The sequence below is a fragment of the Aquarana catesbeiana genome, linkage group LG06 (genome assembly GCF_042186555.1).
Source record: "Aquarana catesbeiana isolate 2022-GZ linkage group LG06, ASM4218655v1, whole genome shotgun sequence".
Classification (NCBI taxonomy): domain Eukaryota; kingdom Metazoa; phylum Chordata; class Amphibia; order Anura; family Ranidae; genus Aquarana; species Aquarana catesbeiana.
In genome coordinates, this window is record NC_133329.1 from 251,257,643 (window position 1) to 251,278,943 (window position 21,301).

The 21,301-nt window shown below is 42.6% G+C and overlaps 1 protein-coding gene across 4 annotated transcripts in view; it reads left to right on the forward strand.

Annotated features, from left to right (window-relative positions):
• The window catches only part of PMS1 (PMS1 homolog 1, mismatch repair system component), a 155,880-nt gene that overhangs the window by 98,002 nt on the left and 36,577 nt on the right, over nucleotides 1–21,301 (forward strand). For 3 of the 4 annotated variants that reach the window (XM_073633191.1, XM_073633189.1, XM_073633190.1), the window contains exons 6-7: nucleotides 9,327–9,440; nucleotides 10,928–11,053. In XM_073633191.1, the coding sequence (XP_073489292.1) occupies nucleotides 9,327–9,440; nucleotides 10,928–11,053 (240 nt within the window). The remainder of the gene's footprint in view (nucleotides 1–9,326; nucleotides 9,441–10,927; nucleotides 11,054–21,301) is intronic. The other variant, XM_073633192.1, reaches the window with a different exon arrangement.

Genomic DNA, 21,301 nt, shown 5'->3' on the forward strand with positions numbered 1-21,301 from the left:
AATAATACTGACAAGGCCGAGACCTGGCCCTTCATTTCTAATCCCGTTTGTAGAAAGTCAAGAATTCTACTTATGACATATTTTCTGGGATGCCAAGCCCTGGATACACACCAGGAGATCTAAGCTTTCCAGACTCTTATGATAAATCATTCTGGAAACTGGCTTTCTTGCATTAAGGTACAAATCAGGACCTGAAAGCCCATGACTCTTCAGAACGTGGGTTTCAATAGCCAGACCCTCAAATTTAGCATTTGTAAGGCAGGATGGAACACTGGACCTTGGGATAGCAGGTCTGGACGTGACGGTAGGGTCCACGGGGGCCTACTGCCATCTTTACTATTTCTGCATACCAAGCTCTTCTGTGCCACGCTGGGCCACCAGAAGTACCAACTTCCTTTCCTGCCTGGTTCTGCGAAGAAGTCGTGGCAGTAGCAGAATAGGAGGAAATGTATAAATCAGGGAGAATTGATGCCATGGAGTCACCAGCGCATCTGTCCCGCATGCAAGAGGATCCCTTGTTCTTGACACAAAGTTATCAATTTTGTTGTTGAACCTGGATGCAAAGAGGTCTACATCCGGAACACCCCATCTTTGGCATATGGCCAAGAAGACAGGGTGAAGAGACCATTCCCCTGGGAATAACTGCCGGCGACTCAAGTAGTACGCCTGCCAGTTCTTTCCTCCAGAATGAAGATTGTCGATATGCATGGCACATGCTTATGCCCAGATTAAGATCTGGTTTACTTCTCCTTGGGCTGCACGACTCCTGGTGCCTCCCTGGTGATTGATATAAGCCACTGCTGTGGCATTGTCGGACTGGATCCTGACAGGGCAACCCTGTAACCTGAGTGTCTCTAGAATGTTGATGGGTAAGGTCCTCTCTGTCTTGGACCATCTCCCTTGGACAGTCGACTGTTCCAGAACTGCTCCCCAACCCGAAAGACTGGCATTTGTTGTTACCACTGTCCAGGCAACTGGAAAAAAAGGGTTTACCCTTTTGCAGATTTTTGGGTATCAACCACCAATTGAGGCTCTGACGCACTGTAGGAGACGGACGCATCGGGAAATCCAATGCATGAACCTCCTTGTTCCAGCCAGACAGGATACTGTTTTGCAGCAGTCTCGAATGAAACTGAGCATAGGGAACTGCTTCGAATGAAGACACCATCTTCCCCAGTAGCCTCATACAAAGGCGAATAGGAGGATCTTTCTTTGCCCTGACTACCTGAATCAGTTATTTTATGGTACTGATCTTTGCCTGGGGTAAAATACCCTCTTCTGGGCTGTATCTATGACCAGACTGAAATACTCTAGTCTTCTTACTGGTTTCAAAGAAGACTTCTCTGAGTTGAAGAGCCAACCTAGGTATTCCAGGTAGTTGACTGTGGTGACCAAGCTTTGGTCCAAGCGAGCTACTGAGCGGTCTATCAAGAGCAGGTCGTCTAGGTATGCTATTACCGTTATACCTTGGGCCCTTAATCTGGCCAGCGGAGGGGCCAAGATTTTTGTAAACACCCAAGGTGCAGTAGCTAGCCCGAAAGGCAGAGCTATAAACTGAAAGTGGCGTTTTTCTACTTTGAAACACAGGTACTTTTGATGAGCAGGGAAAATAGGTACATGCAGGTATGCGTCCTTGATGTCTATTGACGCCAGAAATTCTCCTTCTTGTAGGATGGAGACTACCGACCGGATCGATTCCATGCGAAAGGATCGTATCTTTAGGAATCGGTTTAGATCCTTGAGATCTAAAATGGGTTTGACATCTCCATTTGGTTTTGGAACCGTGAAAAGGTTTGAATAAAACCCCAATCCCTGCTCTTGCGTGGGAACAACCACGATAACTTTTTGCGACAATAGTCGCTCCAATGCTAAAAAAGAGACTTCTTTTTCTCTGGGTCTCTGGGAACATTTGATCTGAGAAAACGAGGAGAGGGGAATTCTCGGAACTCTAGTTTGTAACCTAGAGTTAATGTGGACATCACCCATCTGTCCTGGAAATCCTCCTACCAGAGCCTGGAGAACTGTAGCAGTCTTCCCCCCCACCCGAGCGAGCGGGGGCACTCCTTTATAAAGAGGCTTTAGCGTCTTGTCTAGTAGGCTTCCTCCCCGACTCTGAGATTTATTTCTTGAGCCTGACGGAGGAGGCCGTCGCGACTGCCTGAAGGCTGATGCTCCTGGCACTGGGGACAGAGCCTGTTTAAAAGAGGGACGTAAATTCTCTCCGAACAGCCTTGCACCATGAAGGGGAAACCTAGCCAGAAGCTTCTTCCATGGTGATTCGGCTGAAATTTTTCAACCATAAGATTCTACTCTCTCAAGTATTGACAGATTGATTGCTGCCACTGCAGGTTGAGCTATTAGGACCTTCTGCCACTGAACCTGCCAAGAAGAAAACCCTTTTCAACAGGAATTCCAATTTCTTATCAGTTGGATCCCTAGGTATCTAAGCGTTGTCGATAAGACAAGCCAGACTTATATACGGAGGAATGGTGGCGCAACTGCCGGTATACCCCCCATCTTAGTAAATTTTCCTTCCATAGGATAAAGTGTTGCAAACTTTTTTAGGAGGAAAAAAATGTTTATCTGGGTGATCCCACTCAGAATAAATAAGCTTTTTCAGTAACCATAAACAGAAAAACATGTGTAGTTTGAGGAGGCTTCAGTGAACCCAAACCAAAGGAGGGTTCTTTAACTGACTCAGATAGGGGTAACCTGAATGTGGAGCGGACCAATCCAGCCAAAATTTGCACTAACACCTTCTCATCCTGAGAAGCTGAAGAGGGCCCTTCTCCACTTGATTCCTCAGAAGAGGAATCATAAGTCTCATCCCGATCCTCTGAGAGGGATTCCTCTCCTTTTTCCTCAGAGTTCCTCTTTTTGAGGGTCCTGGGTGGCAGAGGGGGACCTAGTGCGTTTTCTTTCACAGAGTGAAGATGCGATTAAGGCCACCAGTCTTTTCTCTAATCCATTAGTGGTTGAGGAAAGAACCTCCTGTGTAATGTATACAGGGGCTGAAGTGCCAGAAGCAGCTGCAGCCCCCGACCCCGACGGCTCACCCTGGCCAGCTTCTCCCGGTCCTTCAGGGGGGAAGGTGCTGCAGAAGGGGGGTCCTCAGAGCCTGAGGAAGTCCCTTAGAGCCCCTATTTTTTGGGGTATATGTACCTCTTTTGCCCCTAGTGCAAAACACAAAAAGCAGAGGCACTACCAGAATGCACTGACTGCTGAGCAATGTAGTTCAGCAACTGCCGCTGCTACCAAGTCTCAGTCTGGTGCTCAAGTAAATGTTTGCTTGGGAATGCCTGTGTCTCCCACCTCACATGTGCCCATCTGCTCTGTGTCCCTCCATAGGCCGTGTGCATCTGAAAAGAGTGCACCTTATAGCCTGTATGCAGCCTGCAATGAGAGCGTTTCACCACGCCGACGTTGAGTTTTTTTTTTCTTACACAAATATTTATGTGCTATATTTTTGACTTATCAATGACTTATTTGCATTCTGTGATATGTTCACAGAAAAATCAACAAAAATGCATTGAACCAGAAGGGTGCACACTTACCACCAGTGTTATGGAGGAAAGCCCCCCCCCCTCCCGTAATCATCAGAGTTAAAGGGCACTCACCACTATTCTCTATTCTCAGTGTTATACTCTCTCTCCCTCTGGCTGCTCGGTCCCACCAGGTGGCTCTATCCATTCACAGAAGTTCCCTAGCGCTGCCTCCTGCTGTACCTATAGAGGCCACTAGATGGTAGTGACTTGAGAACAGTGGGTCAGTCCAGCTGGTAGGAATGTAGAAGCGCAGCAAGGAAGAAATGTAAACTTCCTGTTAAAGGACTCTTTTTGTAGTCAGTAGAATGATGAGTAACAGATATTTTTATAGAACATTTGGTACACAACATTCCCAGTCTCTCATGACCAATAGAAAAAAATAAATAAAAAAGAACATAATTGTTTTGATAAAAACTACTGACTCTGGACTCTACAATACTTACTCCTCAACCCTGCACTCTGCATTACATACTACTGACTTCTGAACACTGCGCTACTTACTTTTGACCCCTGCACTCTGCTTTACCAACTACTGACCTCTGAACATTGTGTTAATTACTTCTGGCCACTGTACTCTACGTTACATACTACTAAGCCCTAAACTCTGGGTCACTTCTCACCCCTACACTCTACATTATACTACTGGCCCCTGAACTTTGGGTTATTTGTTCCTGACCACTTCACTCTGTATTACATACTACTGACCGCTGAACTCTAGGTTACTTATTCCTGACTTGTCAGCACTGCGTTACCTTTTAGATGTTTCTGAGGGGGCTGCTGGCTGCAAGCATTTCTGAGCTATGTCAGAATGGGTCTGTCCCAATAGACTGTCTGAGTCTATTCTCATTGACATACAATAGAGAAGCCTAGCTTCTAAATCTTAAACCCTTTGTTAAAGGGAAACTTAAGAGTGAATACTTACCTGTCCAACTGTCCTTCACCAGTGCCAGTGTCTTGCCAAGAAAGTTCCCCCGGTGGATAAGGACCCCCTTTTACTGCGCAGGCGCAGAGCTTGCGCAGTATGACGAATACGGAGCCGCCGAAAATAGCCGAAGCTGAAAACCTTGAGTCAGCTGTACACGGCGCCAGGTTCAAGTCCCACTATCCAAGTGGACATAGAGGTAGAATAAAAAAGTGCAGAGCGAAGCGAGTCCGTGCCTGAAGCGAAGCGAGCCCGCAAGGGGCCCTGTTACAGGCGCCGTGTACAGCTGATTTACAGCTTTTCAGCTTCGGCTATTTCTGGCGGCTCGTACTGCGCAAGCGCTGCGCCTGCGCAGTACAGGGGGTTCCTTATCTGCTGAGGGGAACTTTCTCGGCAGAACACCGGCATCTGCTTCTGTGTGCTGGTCTTTGGGCCTCTTGATTTGCCAGCGGGGCATTATGTCACTCCTGCGCATGTGCAGGAGCTCGTCATCCTGACACTCAGACACCCGGTCCAGTACTGCAGAAGTGGTAGTGTATACTGGAAAGTGATGTGCACTCTCTGGGCTTCCTCACAGCAAGAACAGCTGTGTCATGTAAAGCTTGAGAAAATTCAGCTATTTCCCCTCCCGGCAATCTCTGTCTGGGAAATGTAGTTCAAAAGCTCTTGATGATTACAGTAGAGTCTCTCTCCTCTGAACTACAGTTCCTACAATGCAGTGCTGCCTAACTCAGTCTATTAAACTCTTCCTGATCAGTAGCTCCCTCCTCTTGCTGATACAGCTCTAAACCAGTTCAGCACCGCAGGACAGCAGCTACAGCGAGCAGCTGCAGCCAGTGTTTCTCTCACTTTTCATTCTTAGCCAATCATCTGGCTACAGTTATAAACATCTATTAGGTTATTAACGCTATGTGTGTCATTGCTGGCAAGATTTCTCTCACTACCTGTAGGAGTGTTCAGTGGCAGGAAAATTAGATCCTTGCTCCCGACAAAGAAGTCAGTTGGAGCACACAATGTGTTAGGCCATTGGCCATTTATTTCTCTGTCTGGCAGTCCCCACCCCCTTTTTTGGGTTCTTTTGTTTAGTAAATCACTTTCTTCTAGTTTTTTGTTCCCATTATCTAGAACTGTGCCTATTTCTTGCATTAGTTATGTACTGTTGTGTTTACCATTGTGTTTCTGCATGATTTAATCATTCTGCTTACTGAATATTTAATGCAGTTTTACCTTTAAGAATTAAAAGTACCACATGTAACATATTATCATACATGCATTTTTCTACAGCTTTACAGAAATGTTCTTCTCCCCTGGATAACACATACTGAAATTGCCTGCTACTAGACACTGTAAAAACACACCTCATCATATTATAAAGTGTGCCTAAAAATGTGTGTGTGGACAAATAGTTTAGAGACAATTTTTTTCTCAAAATGTTCTATTTAGTACTTACAGTTATACATTTCTGCCTACTAAGGAGATTAACAAACTATAGTAAGAAATATTTGTGTATGGTTTATTTGTAGTATTCCTTTTTATATTCTTTGGTAGGACTGTGCTATAGTCTGCATCATAGAATCATAAAGCATTGTCAGTTTTCTGAACACTTCCTTCCTATAAATCTATCTATGTACACATTTTAAAAATGACACACTTTTATGCAATCAGTTTGCATGCAGAAACCAGCTCAATTAGAGTTGTCAAGGCTAGGATATCCAACTACCAGGCATCTATAACTAACTGAAATCAAGACTAGCATGAGAACTGCTCAACCCAACAGATGCACGTGTTTATGAGCTTGTATTTTCAGATGTCCTTTCTGAGGAATAGTTTACAAGCAATACACCCAGTTGGCCATACTAGGAACCTAGTCAGCTGGTTATGTGAATTTGTGAATGTATTTTCCGTAACCCTTTCAGTGCTAAAACCAAAGTGTATGTAAACCCAAAATGTTGTTTTCAATATGTTTGGCATCAAATCTCACTGTATATAGGTAAGCAAATACTTTTTGGGAAATAATTTTGGAGTTTCCTGCCTGGAGATCCTGCTATGTTAATCTATTTAACAAACAACAAGGAAAGTGGGTATAGATCCACTAAACATTCTAGGCTACAGGCGACATGTATCGGAGGGGCACAGCAGCTCCTGATAAGTGGCAGAGCAGAAAAAGATCAACCAAGGATACCATGTGTCACATCATTTTTCCCCTCTGTTGTAAAAGGTGGCTTTAAGGTGTGTTCCATGCATTGGATGTAGTTTAACTTTACACAGCCACAGAGAAATGGGGGGAGTGACATGTTGTTTCTAGAGGGCGGGGATACAAGCTCTGGCTGTATTTAACAAATGTACCAGAAGTGAAGATTTGTACAGCGAGAACAGTACCCTGTTGAGATGAAGCAAGTAGCTCAAAGGACAAGTACCCAGTTCTACTGCAATGAGCCATAACACAAACTGACATATTTGGTCCCAAAAGGGGTGAATTCTTGGGCAACCCCAGAAAATGTGCAAATAAGTACCGTCCTCTCAGCCACATCTCCAGCAAAAATCTTGAGGTGGTAAGGAAGATCTTATGCAGGGTTGAGGTGACGCTATAATAGCGTAATAAAATCTTGAAGCCCTGCTCGTGAAACTTGTTATCGATGGAGGATTTTTGTGCAAACCAAATTGTTTGTTCCACCTGGGCAAGGGAGAAGGTCATGTGAGGAGCTTCTCCCACCTATGTATTTATGATTGGACAAAACCTTCGGGGGGGGGGGCGACTAGCAGCTTGTGTAGGTGAGGCAAATGATTTGGATCGCAGAACGTGTCCTGACAAGTCTTCAAATTCCGCCAGTCTCCATGTTTGGCGATTTGGTGGATTTTGGAAAGTGGTAGATCTGATGAGCCAACCGGGTGTCCATGGGCGGATCCAGTGAATGTTGGATTTCCACCAGAGATCCTGCTATTAACAGCATATCCTGTTACAGGCTGACAATACCAAGCCATTACTTCACAACAAGCAGCAGTGTTGTCAGTGTGCGTGTACACTCATTTAGTTGGGCATTAAGCTGTCTAACAAGTTAATCAGATAGGCTGCCTAATTGACAACTGAATTGGTGCACATGAAATTCTGAAAATGCTGCTGCTAATTGCAAGGCAGTGGGTTAAGTTAGCCTTTTCAGCCTGCAACAGAAACTGCTGAATCTGGCAGGATCCTCAAGCTTTGCAACAGATTCACAAAATATAATTTGCTTAAAAAAACTGCATACAGTGAGGCATGATGACAAACATACTAAAAAAAAGATTTTGGGTTTACATACTCTTTTTAAAGTGTTACATATAAATACATAAAAAAATGTAAACCTTCTATTAAAAGCATTAGATGTTCTCTTATATTCTTCATTGCTCCTTGTATTCCTTAAAAATAATGTTGGTTGGGAAGCTCAGTCCCATAGCATTGTGTCATACAGGCCTTCAAATCTTCTTGAATACCGGGATTGCAGGAATTGAGCATAGCTTCAGTTAGTCAATGCTCCCATCCAACCCAGCAACATCATTGAAGGTGTCCATAACCCCTTTAGGCCTTCTGATGACATTGGAAAAGAGCAAATGTAATCTTTTATACCCAGATGTTAAAGGCTTGTGGTTGCGAACAGTATACCTGGGGGTTTAGTCATGGGTGACACCATAAGAAGGCACTGACAATTATATCTTATTGAATATGCAATATTTTAGTAAGACTGTTTGACATATTTTGTTCCCGGAGTTCTGCTTTTATTTTGGCTTCAGTTTAATAGGAACTGATGTATTCCTGAACAAGCTACAGTCCTAACTGTTGCAAGGGGGAAATCGACAGTATCCCTCATTGTTCATGGGTTAATGAATTTAGTCCTAAGGTTGAATGCAGTGCAGTGTTTATCTTGCTACAAGATTTCTCAGTGTTTGAAAATGGATTTGAACATTGTTAGGAATAAGAAATAGTTTTAAAAAACATAATCTATTGGACCCAATATTGATCAGTTACTTTTGAGAGGTAAATGGCAGTAGTGAACATTTTAAATGTTCTTTTGGTTAAATACTGTATATTGAACAATCTAAACAGGATGCATAAAGAAATGATTTCTTCCAGCAAATTAAATAGTTAAGGTAATGCTTTTTAACAATTCTATCTTGCTCCAAAAACTGCTTTGGCGTTTACCTTTCAAATATCTTTCATGCTCCTCAGTTTGTGACGGTACATGTGTAAGATGTGTGCAGATGTATTTGAGCAATATAATACTTTTAATATCCTCATAAAAATGTGGGTCCTACAATTCTCCATTGTTGCCCTATTGGTTGCGCTATGGTTCCAGTAAATACTTAGCCTTTAGCAAAATAAATTTTGCACACGTTATTTCTGAACGTGTTTCCTAAAAGCAGTGCAAAAAACTCAATGCTGCCAGTATTATTATGAAGTTCACATCCCTGACATCTGTGAATTGGTGCTGAAAGGGTAAAAAAAATATGAATACTATTGTGTTGGTGCTTAACATCCAGGTGTGTATTTAAATGAATGTGGACTGAGCTCAATATTCGGCACATGCAAATTAGACACTTTGTTTACAGGCCTTGCTAGTAAATGTAAAGCACATCGTGATTATCCTTTTTGCTGCAATTTTTTAATTATTTTTTTATATTCTACTAATCTTCATTGGTTGTTCATATATATTTTCATATTTTCAATAATTTGTGGATGCATAAGTATGGAGTGTAAGAGTAGCAGAAATGTTTTATAACTTTTATTAGGAAACTTTGAGTATGTGTGTGGCCTTTGTTTCTGCCTCTTGTTTGCACGTTTTCAGACACTTTTTCATAATTCTAAATTATATGGTCTGTTGTTATAGATGGTTGTATGGCAGAAGAACAAAGTATTAGATCACAAAATGGCACTAATGTCACTTTTGGGGACAACAGTCATGAACAGTATGGTTCCTTTCCAACACCAAGATGAGTCAGAGGTTAGTATTTTATAGACATATTGATGTTGTATACATGATCATTTGGGTTGCTTATATTCTTAATGCCATATCGTCATGTTAAGCATAATTGAACTGCATGTCAAGCTCATTGAACCCTGGGGCAGTTTATGTGGACATTCAGTAGCTAATACAATATTTACTGTTGTCAGAGATCTGTATATTGCCTTGCCTACATACATAGTTTTGCTCATTCCAAACTAAAGTGAAGGTAAGTGTCTTTCTGGACTACCATTTGCCAATTAGTGCTTGCATTTGTATTTCTTTGTCTTCCCTGCCTGGAGCCACAGGCTTTGCAAGTACACTGTCCCTGTTGCACTTTTTTCTAAAGGTTCAAAAGGTTGTCCTTTAAATGAAAGAGGCTTATGACCATGTGACCTTAACAAGTTGGCAAAAGGTCACATGGTCATAAGCCCCTTTTAGTATTGGCACCCACCAATTTTTTATCGATATTTTTTTTTTTTTTTTTTTTCCCTGGGTTTTCACCAAATTTGTAAATGATACAAAAAGGATGCATGAAGCATACAGAACACATGTGGCTTAATATGTTAATCAGCCTGTTTATGATGCATGTGTTAAACTGTAACACAGGAAAATATAATTTTGTAGCTAGTACAGAAGATACCTCTTGTCACTTCCTGTGAGCTTAATAAATAGTGCAAAAATCTTTATCTTATTTTTCTTTTTTTTTAGCAAGTACAGAAAATGCCTCTTATCACTTCCTGGGAGCTTAAAAAATCATATTTCTTTAAGTTACTAGTCCCATCATTCCACCATGTAATAGGGTTGAACAAAGGTAGATATGTTTAAATTTGGAAAAGTGGACTGGTAAGCTGCAGCATATAACTTTTTTTATTTTTGGGTTTTAGGTATACTTTACATAGATCCTGTCCTAGACCAGTGTTTCTCAACTCCAGTCCTCAAGGCACCCCAACAGGTCATGTTTTCAGGATTTCCCTCAGATGAAACGGCTGTGGTAATTAAATCAGTGAAACCGATCAAATCACCTGTGCAAAATGGAATGCCTGAAAACATGACCTGTTGGGGCGCCTTGAGGGCTGGAGTTGAGAAACGCTGTCCTAGACAGGTACATATTTTGCTGAAAATAAGAGACATTAAAACATTTGCCTGTCCTCTCTGCAATGTGTATATAGGCCAAAGAGCTAAAAGAGTACATTCATGATTAACCCTTTCGCTACTGGAAGTGTACCAGCTGTAGCAGCCAGAAGTATGTAAAATTCTCTGCTGCCACTGATGTAAGCATCCGTTGGTGGCAGTAAAAATGCTCCTGATTCTATTTTGTGAATAGATAAAGAATGAATAGGCCCACTGTATCAATTTGGAAATTTTGCCCCCTAGGTAGGTCTTACTTTTACCTTACCTGCTCATTACATTGGGCCATCACATAGGTGAATAGAATGTGTGTGGCCATCTCTAGGGCAGACTATATTTATCTTTTCTTATGTTAGCAGATCAGAATTCATGGGTTTCTTCCAAAGCGAGAAGCAGACAGCAGTGCGACTAGTTCTTCAAGTTCAGAAAGGTGTTTTATTTTCATCAACCAGCGACCAGTTTATCACAAGGAAATATTGAAGGTAACTGTAGACAATACTAATTTATTTATTCGTATTGTCTTTTGTGTTTTGTACATGTTTTTAGATGTTCTGGTTTTTAATATGCTATGCTGCTTTACTGAATGTGATATGAAAGTAATGCACACTAAATTGCACAAGCACTCATATATTTTTTTTAACTACTTGCCGACCAGCCGCCGTCGTCATACGATGGCAGGTTGGCTTCCCTGTGCCAATCGCTGTATAGGGGGCACGCATGCGCCTGGAGCCTATGCTCGTGGCCGTGATATCCACAGGCCACCCGCGATCGCTCCTCAGAGAGCCAGGGCGGGGATCTGTCAATGTAAACAACAGATCCCTGGTCTGACAGGGAAGTAGAGAGAGATCTGCTTTTCCTAGTAATCAGGCACAGCGAGCTCTCTCTACTCCCAGTCAGTACACTGCCCCCACAGTTAGAAATACCTCCCTAGGGAACACTTAACCCATTGATCACCCTCTAGTGTAAAACCCTTCCTTGCCAGTGACATTTATACAGTAATCAGTTGCTATTTTTAGCTCTGATCGCTGTATAAAAGTCAATGGTCCCAAAAAGTGTCCGATCTGTCCGCTGCAATGTTGCAGTCCTGCTAAAAATCGCTGATCACCGCCATTACTAGCAAAAAAAAAAAATTAAATTAAAAATGCCATAAATATATTCCCTATTTTGTAGACGCTTTAACTTTTGCGCAAACCAATCCATATACACTTATTGCGATTTTTTTCTTTTACCAAAAATATGTAGAATACATATTGGCCTGAACTGATGAAGAAATTTGTTTTTTCTTTATCATACATCACGGGACACAAAGCAGCCCTAATAACTAACTGGGTTATACGCCACCTACTGGTGAATGGACACTGGTAAATCAATCAAACAAGTCCTCCCCTATATAACCCCTCCTACACAGGAAGTACCTCAGTTTTTTCACCAGTGTCTGTTAGGTGGATGGTCACTGATGTGACATGTGCTCTTGGAGCATACTTGGAGGTCTGCACAGTTCTATTAAGAATCATGAACTTCAATCTGATCCATTCGAAAAAGCTATCAGCCAAAATGGATGGTACCCGATCCTCATTAGAAGGAGAGAGGATTCCTTGAGGTTTTGCATGTAATGCAGCCTTATGGCGCTGGTCCACTCCAGGGGAGTGGACCCCATATTAAGGGGGACCCAGTCTCTGAAGCTCTTTTATGACAAAGCTTGCCATGATGGGTGAAGATTGGACTCCTGTTATGTTCAGAGTCCTGCAGCAGGAATGGTAAGTCTGCATTTTTGCAAAAAAAAAGAGATCTGACTGTCTGTTCTCCCGGTGGCCACTGGGGGCACTGTGCTTTTTAATCATGCTGTGTACTTTTTAGTCATGTGGGCTGCTGTTTCTCCTCCAGCCACTAGAGGCACAGGCTTGCTCAGTATGGCCTTTTTTCATACATATAATAAGTAGTCCTATGAGCCCACTTACTGGCTGATCAAACAAGGCCTGCACACCAATGCTTCTTTCAAAAGATCAGCTGCTAGCGCTATACATGTCTCATATACCATGCAAATGATCAAACTAAAATATATATATATATATATATATATATATATATATATATATATATATATATATATATACGCTGCGCTATCAAAATACAAATTTAAGTGATATATAACATGAAATAATATTGTGCAGTACATGCAATATTACTAAATAAAATTTATACTGTGCACACTCCTAAAATTGTTAAATATCTATAGCATCCACAAAATCATATAACATCCAAAAAATGTAATACCAATTCTTAAAAATGTGTAATAAACATCACAATGAGTGTATGTAACTGACCATACACTCAAGCTTAAAGTGCTCCAGTGTCCTTGTGCAACATTCAAATAACAATAAATAAGTGTTGCAAAAAATCATCCATGCGATTCAATACTGCAGTGCGTTTGTGCAATATCAAACTAACAGTCCATAGGTATTCCAAAAAACATCCATGCGTCTCAGTGAATCAAAGGTAAAGTGCTGTGTCCACACATAAGTGCTCCCCCCCAGGTGATAGCCGCTCACCTTAGGGCGTGTCAAATTACACGTTATAACCACTATAGGTTCAGTAGTAGGATCCTGTATTGATTTCACTTGTGCCTCTGTTCATCAAGTAGTACCACATTTACCTCGGGAATATTAACACAGAAAGGACTTCATGGTGCAGTATATAAAAACATTTATTAAAACCAAAGTAAAAATCCCCCTACTGGGTACTCACAATGTCTTGGCGCTTCAGCGCACTACTCTAAAATCGCAATAATGAGCGAGATATGGCGGGAACCATGAATGCCGACATGTACTGTGACATACTGAAGCAGAGCATGATCCCCTCCCCTCAGAGACTTGGCCGCAGGGCAGTATTCCAACATGATACTGACCCCAAACACACCTCCAAGACGACCACTGCCTTGCTAAAGAAGCTGAGGGTAAAGGTGATGGACTGGCCAAGCATGTCTCCAGACCTAAACCCTATTAAGCATTTGTGGGGCATTCTCAAACAAACGGAAGGTGGAGGAGTGCAAAGTCTCTAACATCCACCAGCTCCGTGATGTCTTAATGGAGGAGTGGAAGAGCACTCCAGTGGCAACCTGTGAAGTTCTGGTGAACTCCATGCCCAAGTGGTTTAAGGCAGTGCTGGGAAAATAATGGTGGCCACACAAAATATTGATGCTTTGGGCCCAAATTGGACATTTTCACTTAGGGGTGTACTCACTTTTGTTGCCAGCGGTTTAGACATTAATGGCTGTGTGTTGAGTTATTTTGAGGGGACAGCAAATTTACACTGTTACACAAGCTGTACACTCACTACTTTTTATTGTAGCGAATTGTCATTTCTTCAGAGTTGTCACATGAAAAGATAGAAGAAAATATTTACAAAAATGTGAGGGGTGTACTCACTTGTGTGAGATACTGTACATATGTGCTTATTTACATTAAGCTGTGTACATGTGTGCTTATTTTCTTGGTATTACATGCATATGTGCTTGGTTGCCTGGGACTACATGCATATGGGCTTGTTTGCCTGGGATTACATGCATATGTGCTGGGTTGACTGGGACTACGTGCATAAGTGCTTGTTTGCCTGGGATTACAGGCATGTGTACTTGGTTGCCTGGGACTACATGCACATGTGCTTGTTTGTCTGGGAGTATATACTGTACATATGAGCTTATTTGCCTTAAGTTGCATACATAAATGCATGAATGGCAAGAATACATGTATACCTGCATGTTTGCATACTTGGGTACCTACGTAACGGCATGCCTGGGTACCTGCATACTTACATGCATAAGAGGTTACATAGCAGTAAACCAACATTGTTTTTAGGCCTACATCCTTGGAGGTCTGTGTATTAGGTTGGTCAATATAGCTGCTACGTCATTTACCTGTTATACCAGTTAAGTGGTTCCAGAAAGGAGAGGCAGCCGGGGGAGGCAGGTGCACCGCTCTCAGGTTCAGTGATCTGGCAGCGTCCACATCCCCCGATGGACAGTGGTGTCAGATGCATCTGAGCCACTGTGGGGTTTGGCATTGCAGTATTTTCCTGATGCATTCATTTTTCATCAGATGGATTGCGGCTGTATCACCTTGATCATGCCTGATCTCTGTTGATCAAGGCCTAAGCAGGATCAAGCCTGCAGCCGCCGGGCACGTACATCGGCTTCTTGGTGACGCAAGCAGCTTGCTATGGGGGCACACAAGCTGAGTCACAGCTCTGGGTGTCCATTCAGACACGGAGCCTCAACCTGGCCCCGCTCCCTCTCTCCTCTGATTGGCTAACTGACTTTGACAGCCGCAGGAGCCAGTGGCGCCGCCACTGTGTTTCAGCCAATCAGGAGGAGTGTCCCGGATGGCTAAGACACTTGTGGACTCACTGGAGAGAGATGGGGCTCAGGTATGTATTTAGGGGGTGCTGGAGAGGCTGCTACACTACACACAGAAGGTTTTTTTTATTTTAAAGCGGAGGTTCACACAAAAATTGAACCTCCGCTTTTCGGAACCCTTCCCTCCATTCCGGTGTCACATTTGGCACCTTTCGGGGGGTGCAGATACCTGTATACCACCCACTTCCGGGCATAGGGTCTACGCCTCTTCACATCCTAAACCCCCCCCCACTGTGTGCTGGGAAACACACGAGTCTCAGAAGACAGCTGGGACCATCCGGATTGCGCAGCAACACACACGCATGCGCAGTAGGGAATCGGGAAGTGAAGCTGCAAGGCTTCACTTCCTGATTCCCTTACCGAAGATGGCAGTGGCAGCAGCACCCGAGAGCCAAGCAACAGATCGGCTTCGGGTTCCGACATTGCGGGTGCCCTGAACAGGTAAGTGTCCATATTTTAAAAGTCTGCAGCTGCAGTATTTGTAGCTGCTGACATAAAAAAAAAAAATTAGACGGACCTCCGCTTCAATGCATAGAATGCATTAGGATGAAAAACCTTCTGCCTTTACAACTCTCTTTATTTTTCCCGTACAACTTTTAGAGTTTGTAAAATATCCCCAAACCATATATTATCTGAAAGCACATGACCAGGAGAACAAAATTAAGGTGCTTCTTAATTAGGGGGCCAATGATATTTGTGCAAATGTTTATGAAAACAATATTTTCGCAAAAAATATACTAAAATCATTATTAGATAAAAACACAGCAAATTTTACAAAATTCCTACTAAATATACAATCTAACCTGTATTGTGTTAATAAATACTGTAACTAATATTTGTACATTTTAAATTGTTCCTTTTTGCAAAATGGTGAAAATCCATCATACACAAAAATGTAAATATCCAAATATCTCTAAAAATCTGGAGGTTTTCATTTTTCACTTACAGCTTTCAGGGTTTGTTAAAGACCGCCCCAAACTATATATTTTCTGAATGCACATGACCTATAGAATAAAAAGTAGGTGCTACTGATTTTAAAGGCCCTGTGATATTTGCACAAATATTTATTAAAACAATATATTTGCTAAAAATACTCTAAAATCATTATTAGAAGATACAAACACAGCAAATTTTTTAAAATTCCTGCAAAATCCCTATTAAATATAAAAGCTAAACCTGTATTGAATTAATAAATAACAAATATTTGTAAATTTTAAATTGCACCTTTTTGAGAAATGGTGAAAATTGAACATACGCAAACATTTCTCTAAACATCTGGAGGTTTTAATTTTTCATTTACAGCTTTCAGAGTTGGTAAAAGACCCACCAAACTATATATTTTATGGAAGCATATGACCAAAAGAATAAAAAGAAGGTGCTATTGATTTTTAAGGCCCTGCGATATTTGCACAAATGTTTATCAAAACAATATTTTCACAAAAAATACAATAAAATCATTATTAGTGGATTCATACATGGCAATATTTGAAAAATTCCTGCTAAATTCCTAATATAAAAGTTAAAACTATATTGAGTTACTAAATAACAAAATTTGTACATTTACAATATTTGCATCTTTTTGTGAAATTGTGAAGGTGCGCAAAATGGTAAATAAAAACTATTTACTCTAAAAAGCTGGGGGGTTACCATTTTTCCCCTTACAGCTTTCAGAATTTGAAAAAGATCCCTCAAACTATAGATTTTCTGAAAGCATGTGACCTATAGAATACAAAAAAAGTGCTACTGATTTTTTTAGGTACCGCAATAGTTGCGCAAATGTTCATCAATTTGATATTTTCAGTATAAAATACACTAAAATCATCATTAGTGGATACATGCATGGCAAAATTTACTAAATTCCTGCTAAATAAAAAAAGCAAAAACTGTATTGAGTTATTAAATAACTTAGTGCACACAAACACAACATAACTTACAAGATCCCTGCTATATTGCTACTAAAGCATCATTCACATGTGGCATACTAAATTGTATGCCCTTGGAGGTCCATGTTTACCTGCATTGAGATGCACAGGTGTTCCGTGCATCCCTGTACAGGTAGGCCCATTTATGCATAGCCGCTGCTCCCAACCTGACATTGGTGTGGGTGTGGGTGTGGGTGCACAAGCCCAAACGCAGACAATGTGAACTCAGGGACATGCACCCGGACCTACATGGATGTCAAATTGGGAGCAATGGCACTGTTCGTGCAGTTTGCAATACATTCCAATTGATATCAATGGGACTGCCTGCACAGGGATGCACGCAACACCTGTGCATCCCTACACGGTCTTGCATGGGTGTACGCTGTGTATGCCCTGTGTGAACAATAGGCCCCTTTCACACGAGTAGACCAATTGCTTTAGCCTATCTGTTTTTCAGGCGGAACCAATGGGACCACCCATTGTTCTCCATGGAGAGGCGGATGTAAATGGACACGTGTCCGTTTACACCCGTCTGCATCGATTTGATCCAATTTGCCAAAAACCGACGGGTGGGGATCTGTTCCCTATCCATCTAGCAGATCGGATGACAATCAGATGACAGTATCTCAGTATAATTTTTTTTTTTCTTCAAGCAAGTTGTCTACAGTTTGCTGCAGAGCTACTGGGGCATACTGTTGCAGCTTCCAGAATTGCCCTTCAAGCCATACCCAGATGCTGCTGGGAACAAGACACTGAGCCAGCCTGTAATGTACTACCTGGGCAGTAGACTGTGCCTTAGATGCTCACCTAAGCAACCTTGGTGCATCATTTTGAGTTAGCCACAAAGTGCTTTACAGGCCCAGGGCTTTGGTTCATCCATCAGGGGAACCCTGTTCCTGAACATTCCTTTGGGAGTATTCCCATCGGGAGGGCATGGATAGCTGGATCAGGCGTGACACCTGTCTCCTGCCATGACCCCTGTCTCTCGTCTCTACTAGATGGAGAACAAAGGCTGTTGGAAAACCTGCTCTGCAGTTTGTCAAAGCATCTGCCTTTTTTGGGTACCTAAATGGGCTGGTGTGAATTCTGTAAAGGGTTAAATTTCGGAATTGCCCGCTGTAACATTTTTTGTCACGGTTGGTGGTGGGAAAGGACTCTGTGATACAATTTAAAATTTCAGTGCCATTGTACTGTTTCAATGCCCATGCACCTCTTTGAGCCTGTGCATCCTCCTTCTGGTTGTTTGTACTGCGCATGAGCTCTATTTTGGATTAAACATACGGACTGTTTCACACTCTCTGGCCATCTGCTGAGCTGCTCCAGCACCCTGATACTTTGTCATGTAATTAAGCTCAGTGTTGCCTCCAGTGACATCGCATTAATCCTTCCTGCTGCCGGAGTGTATCATAACATCTCTTTGTGGGAATCCCTGACTTGTTTACAGTGTTGCAGTCGGCTAACAGCTTCATGACACTAAAAGACTGGACCACTGTCCCCTGTCACTACCCAACTCAGAGGCCTTCAGGGGCTGGCCCCTTATCCTGCCTATCCAGAGTGAAGGTTTCTGCCACTATGTCTAAGTTTATAGGAAAACGTATAGCCATGTATGCTTACTCAGTACTCAGGGCCTGCAAATAGACACCCACACTCTCCTCCAGGGTCCACCTCCGGTTTTCATCTAGCTGCAGCTTCTTCTGCACATTGGGATAAGAAGAATGGGGATTGTATTTTGTCCATTTTTAAGGACTTGGTACATGAGGAGTTTGTGTACTAAAATCTTCTAAACTTAGGGATACTGTTTTTGGTCCTTTTTTGAGGCAGTGCACATGTACCATGACCTGGGGAAAGACTGTTCAGGCCCTGTGGAGTTAAGGTTAAATCCTAAATCAGCCCTGTCCAAGAATTTCCTCACCACAGGAGAAACTCCAGGCCCCTCTACTCCTTCTGTTGGACTTTGCAATGGATGAGTCGGTTCCCCCTCAACTTTTGCATAAGGGTCCTGGGCTTAATGGTGGTCTCCTTCAAGGCAGTTGTGCATGCTCAATTTCACAGCAGACCGTTGAAACTTAATGTTCTGTCTGCGTGGGACAGGAGGGCTCTGTCCCTGACTGCCAAATATGCCTGACCTGCAAAACCAGGCTTGCCCTGGCATAGTGGGTCACGAGTCCAGCAAAGGGGTCAGGAAAATGCTTCCTTCCATTGGTTTGGAAGGTTCTCATAATGGATGCCATCCTGTCCTGCTTGAGAGAAGTCCTGGATATCGTCTCAGTATAGGAAACTTTTGGAAGAAGCTTGTCTCCTCCAAATCCGCGTTCTGGAGCTCAGAGTTATTCAGTTGTTCCTGCAACACTGGAACTCTCGACTGCAAATTCATCTGACCTGGATTCAGTTGGAAAATGCCACAACAGTGTTATACATCAACCACCAAGGATAACCCAGTACTCTTGCAGCTCAAAGAAATACCAGACTCTGGCTTGGTTGGAGCTTCAAATTCCAGGCCTGTCCACCGTGTACATTCCAGGTATGGGCAGTTGGCAGGCAGAATTCCTCAATGCTCCGTGTCTGGAATGCAGGAGTGGCCCCTTCATCCTAAGGTGTTTTTAGCCACGCAGGTGAGGGATGCCAGACATTGACCTACTGGCATACAGGTTCAACATGAAACTGATCGGGTTTGTCTGCAGGTCCAGGGATCCTCTCGTCAACCTGAGCTATGCTTTCCCATCTCTAAACCTCTTTCCTTGTTTTAGCAGCACTAGGGTCACCAGTTTGAATCCTAACCATGACACTACCTGCCTGGAGTTTGCATGTTCTCTCTGTGCCTGCGTGGGTTTCCTCCGGGTACTCCTGTTTCCTCCTACACTTCCAAAGACATGGTTAATTGCATCCTGTCTAAATTTGTGTGTATGAATGTGAGTTGGGCTACTTTCACGCTGAGGTACTTTACAGGTGTTTTAGCGCTAAAAATAGTGCCTGCAAAGCGCCTCTCCTGTCACTCCAGTGTGAAAGCCCGAGTGCTTTTTCACTGGAGGGTGTGCTTGCGGGACGTTAAAAAAAAAAAGTTCTGCAAGCTCCTAAAGCGCCCCTGCTCATCCTGTGTCCAGTAATGTAATTAAAAAACAGGATTTTCTGGTTAGTCAAAAATCCTATTTTTGCCACTACACAAAGCAATAATTAGCACAACCTTTTCTTAAATATGAAGTTCAGTTCTGGGCACTGCAAGGTCATCTGACCTGGATTCAGTTGGAAAATGCCAAAACAGTGTTATACATTAACCACCAAGGAGAAACCAGTACTCTTATGCCTCATTCACACGATCAGATATTCCGACAATAAAATCCATGTTTTCTTTCCGACGGATGTTGGCTCAAACTTCTTGCATACACACGGTCACACAGTTGGTCGGAAATTCCGAACGTCAGGAGTGCAGTGATGTACAACACGTACGACGGGCCAAAAAAAATGAAGTTTAATAGCCAGTGCTGTTCTTCTGCATGATTCCGATCATGCGTGGCACTTTGTGCGTCAGAATTGTGTACACGCGATCGGAATTTACACAAACGGATTTTGTTGTCGTAAAATTTGAGAACCAGATCTTAAATTTTGTGAGATGGAAATTCCGATGGAAACTGTCCGATGGAGCCTACACACGGTCAGAATGTCAGCTTCACATTCCAGGCCTGTCCACCATGCACATTCCAGGTATGGGCAGTTGGCAGGCAGAATTCCTCAATCATCATTGTCCTGAATGCAGTAGTGGCCCCTTCATCCTAAGGTGTTTTTAGCCCCGCAGGTGAGGGATGCCAGACATTGACCTCCTGGCATACAGGTTCAACATGAAACTGACCATTGAGAGCCATACACACTCGCATGTCATGCGAATTGGATGCGGAAAAACAAAAACGCATCCAATTTGCACGTGTGTGAACCCGGCCTTCAATAGTGTTTGGTTAAACTGTTGCCTAACAAATTATTATTCAAATTCCTCTTTGAGTCTTTATATTTTATTTTTCCCCTGATACTGTGTCCCAGTGGGTATGCTTTATGCTCAGTAATACTAGTATGTTAATACTTACTTTTTCTTTCACAGATGGTTAACTATTGTATCCCTTGGATCTTTTTTAATCACTTCCCGCCCTCCCACCGTCATATGACGTCCTGGGCTTTGAGTGGGTATATCTGAATGATGCCTATAGTTAGAGTCGCCGGAGTCTCTATGATCATCGGAGGCCGGGCACAATGTTATGACGTCACGCCCGGCCTCCCCATTCAAAAAAATGGCGCCGCTTCGGCTGGGAAGCGGTGATCGTTTTATTTTTTTTTTTTTTTATTTCAGGCTTCCCAGCCTAGTGGTGAGATATGGGGTCTTATTGACCCCATATCTCACTATTAAGAGGACC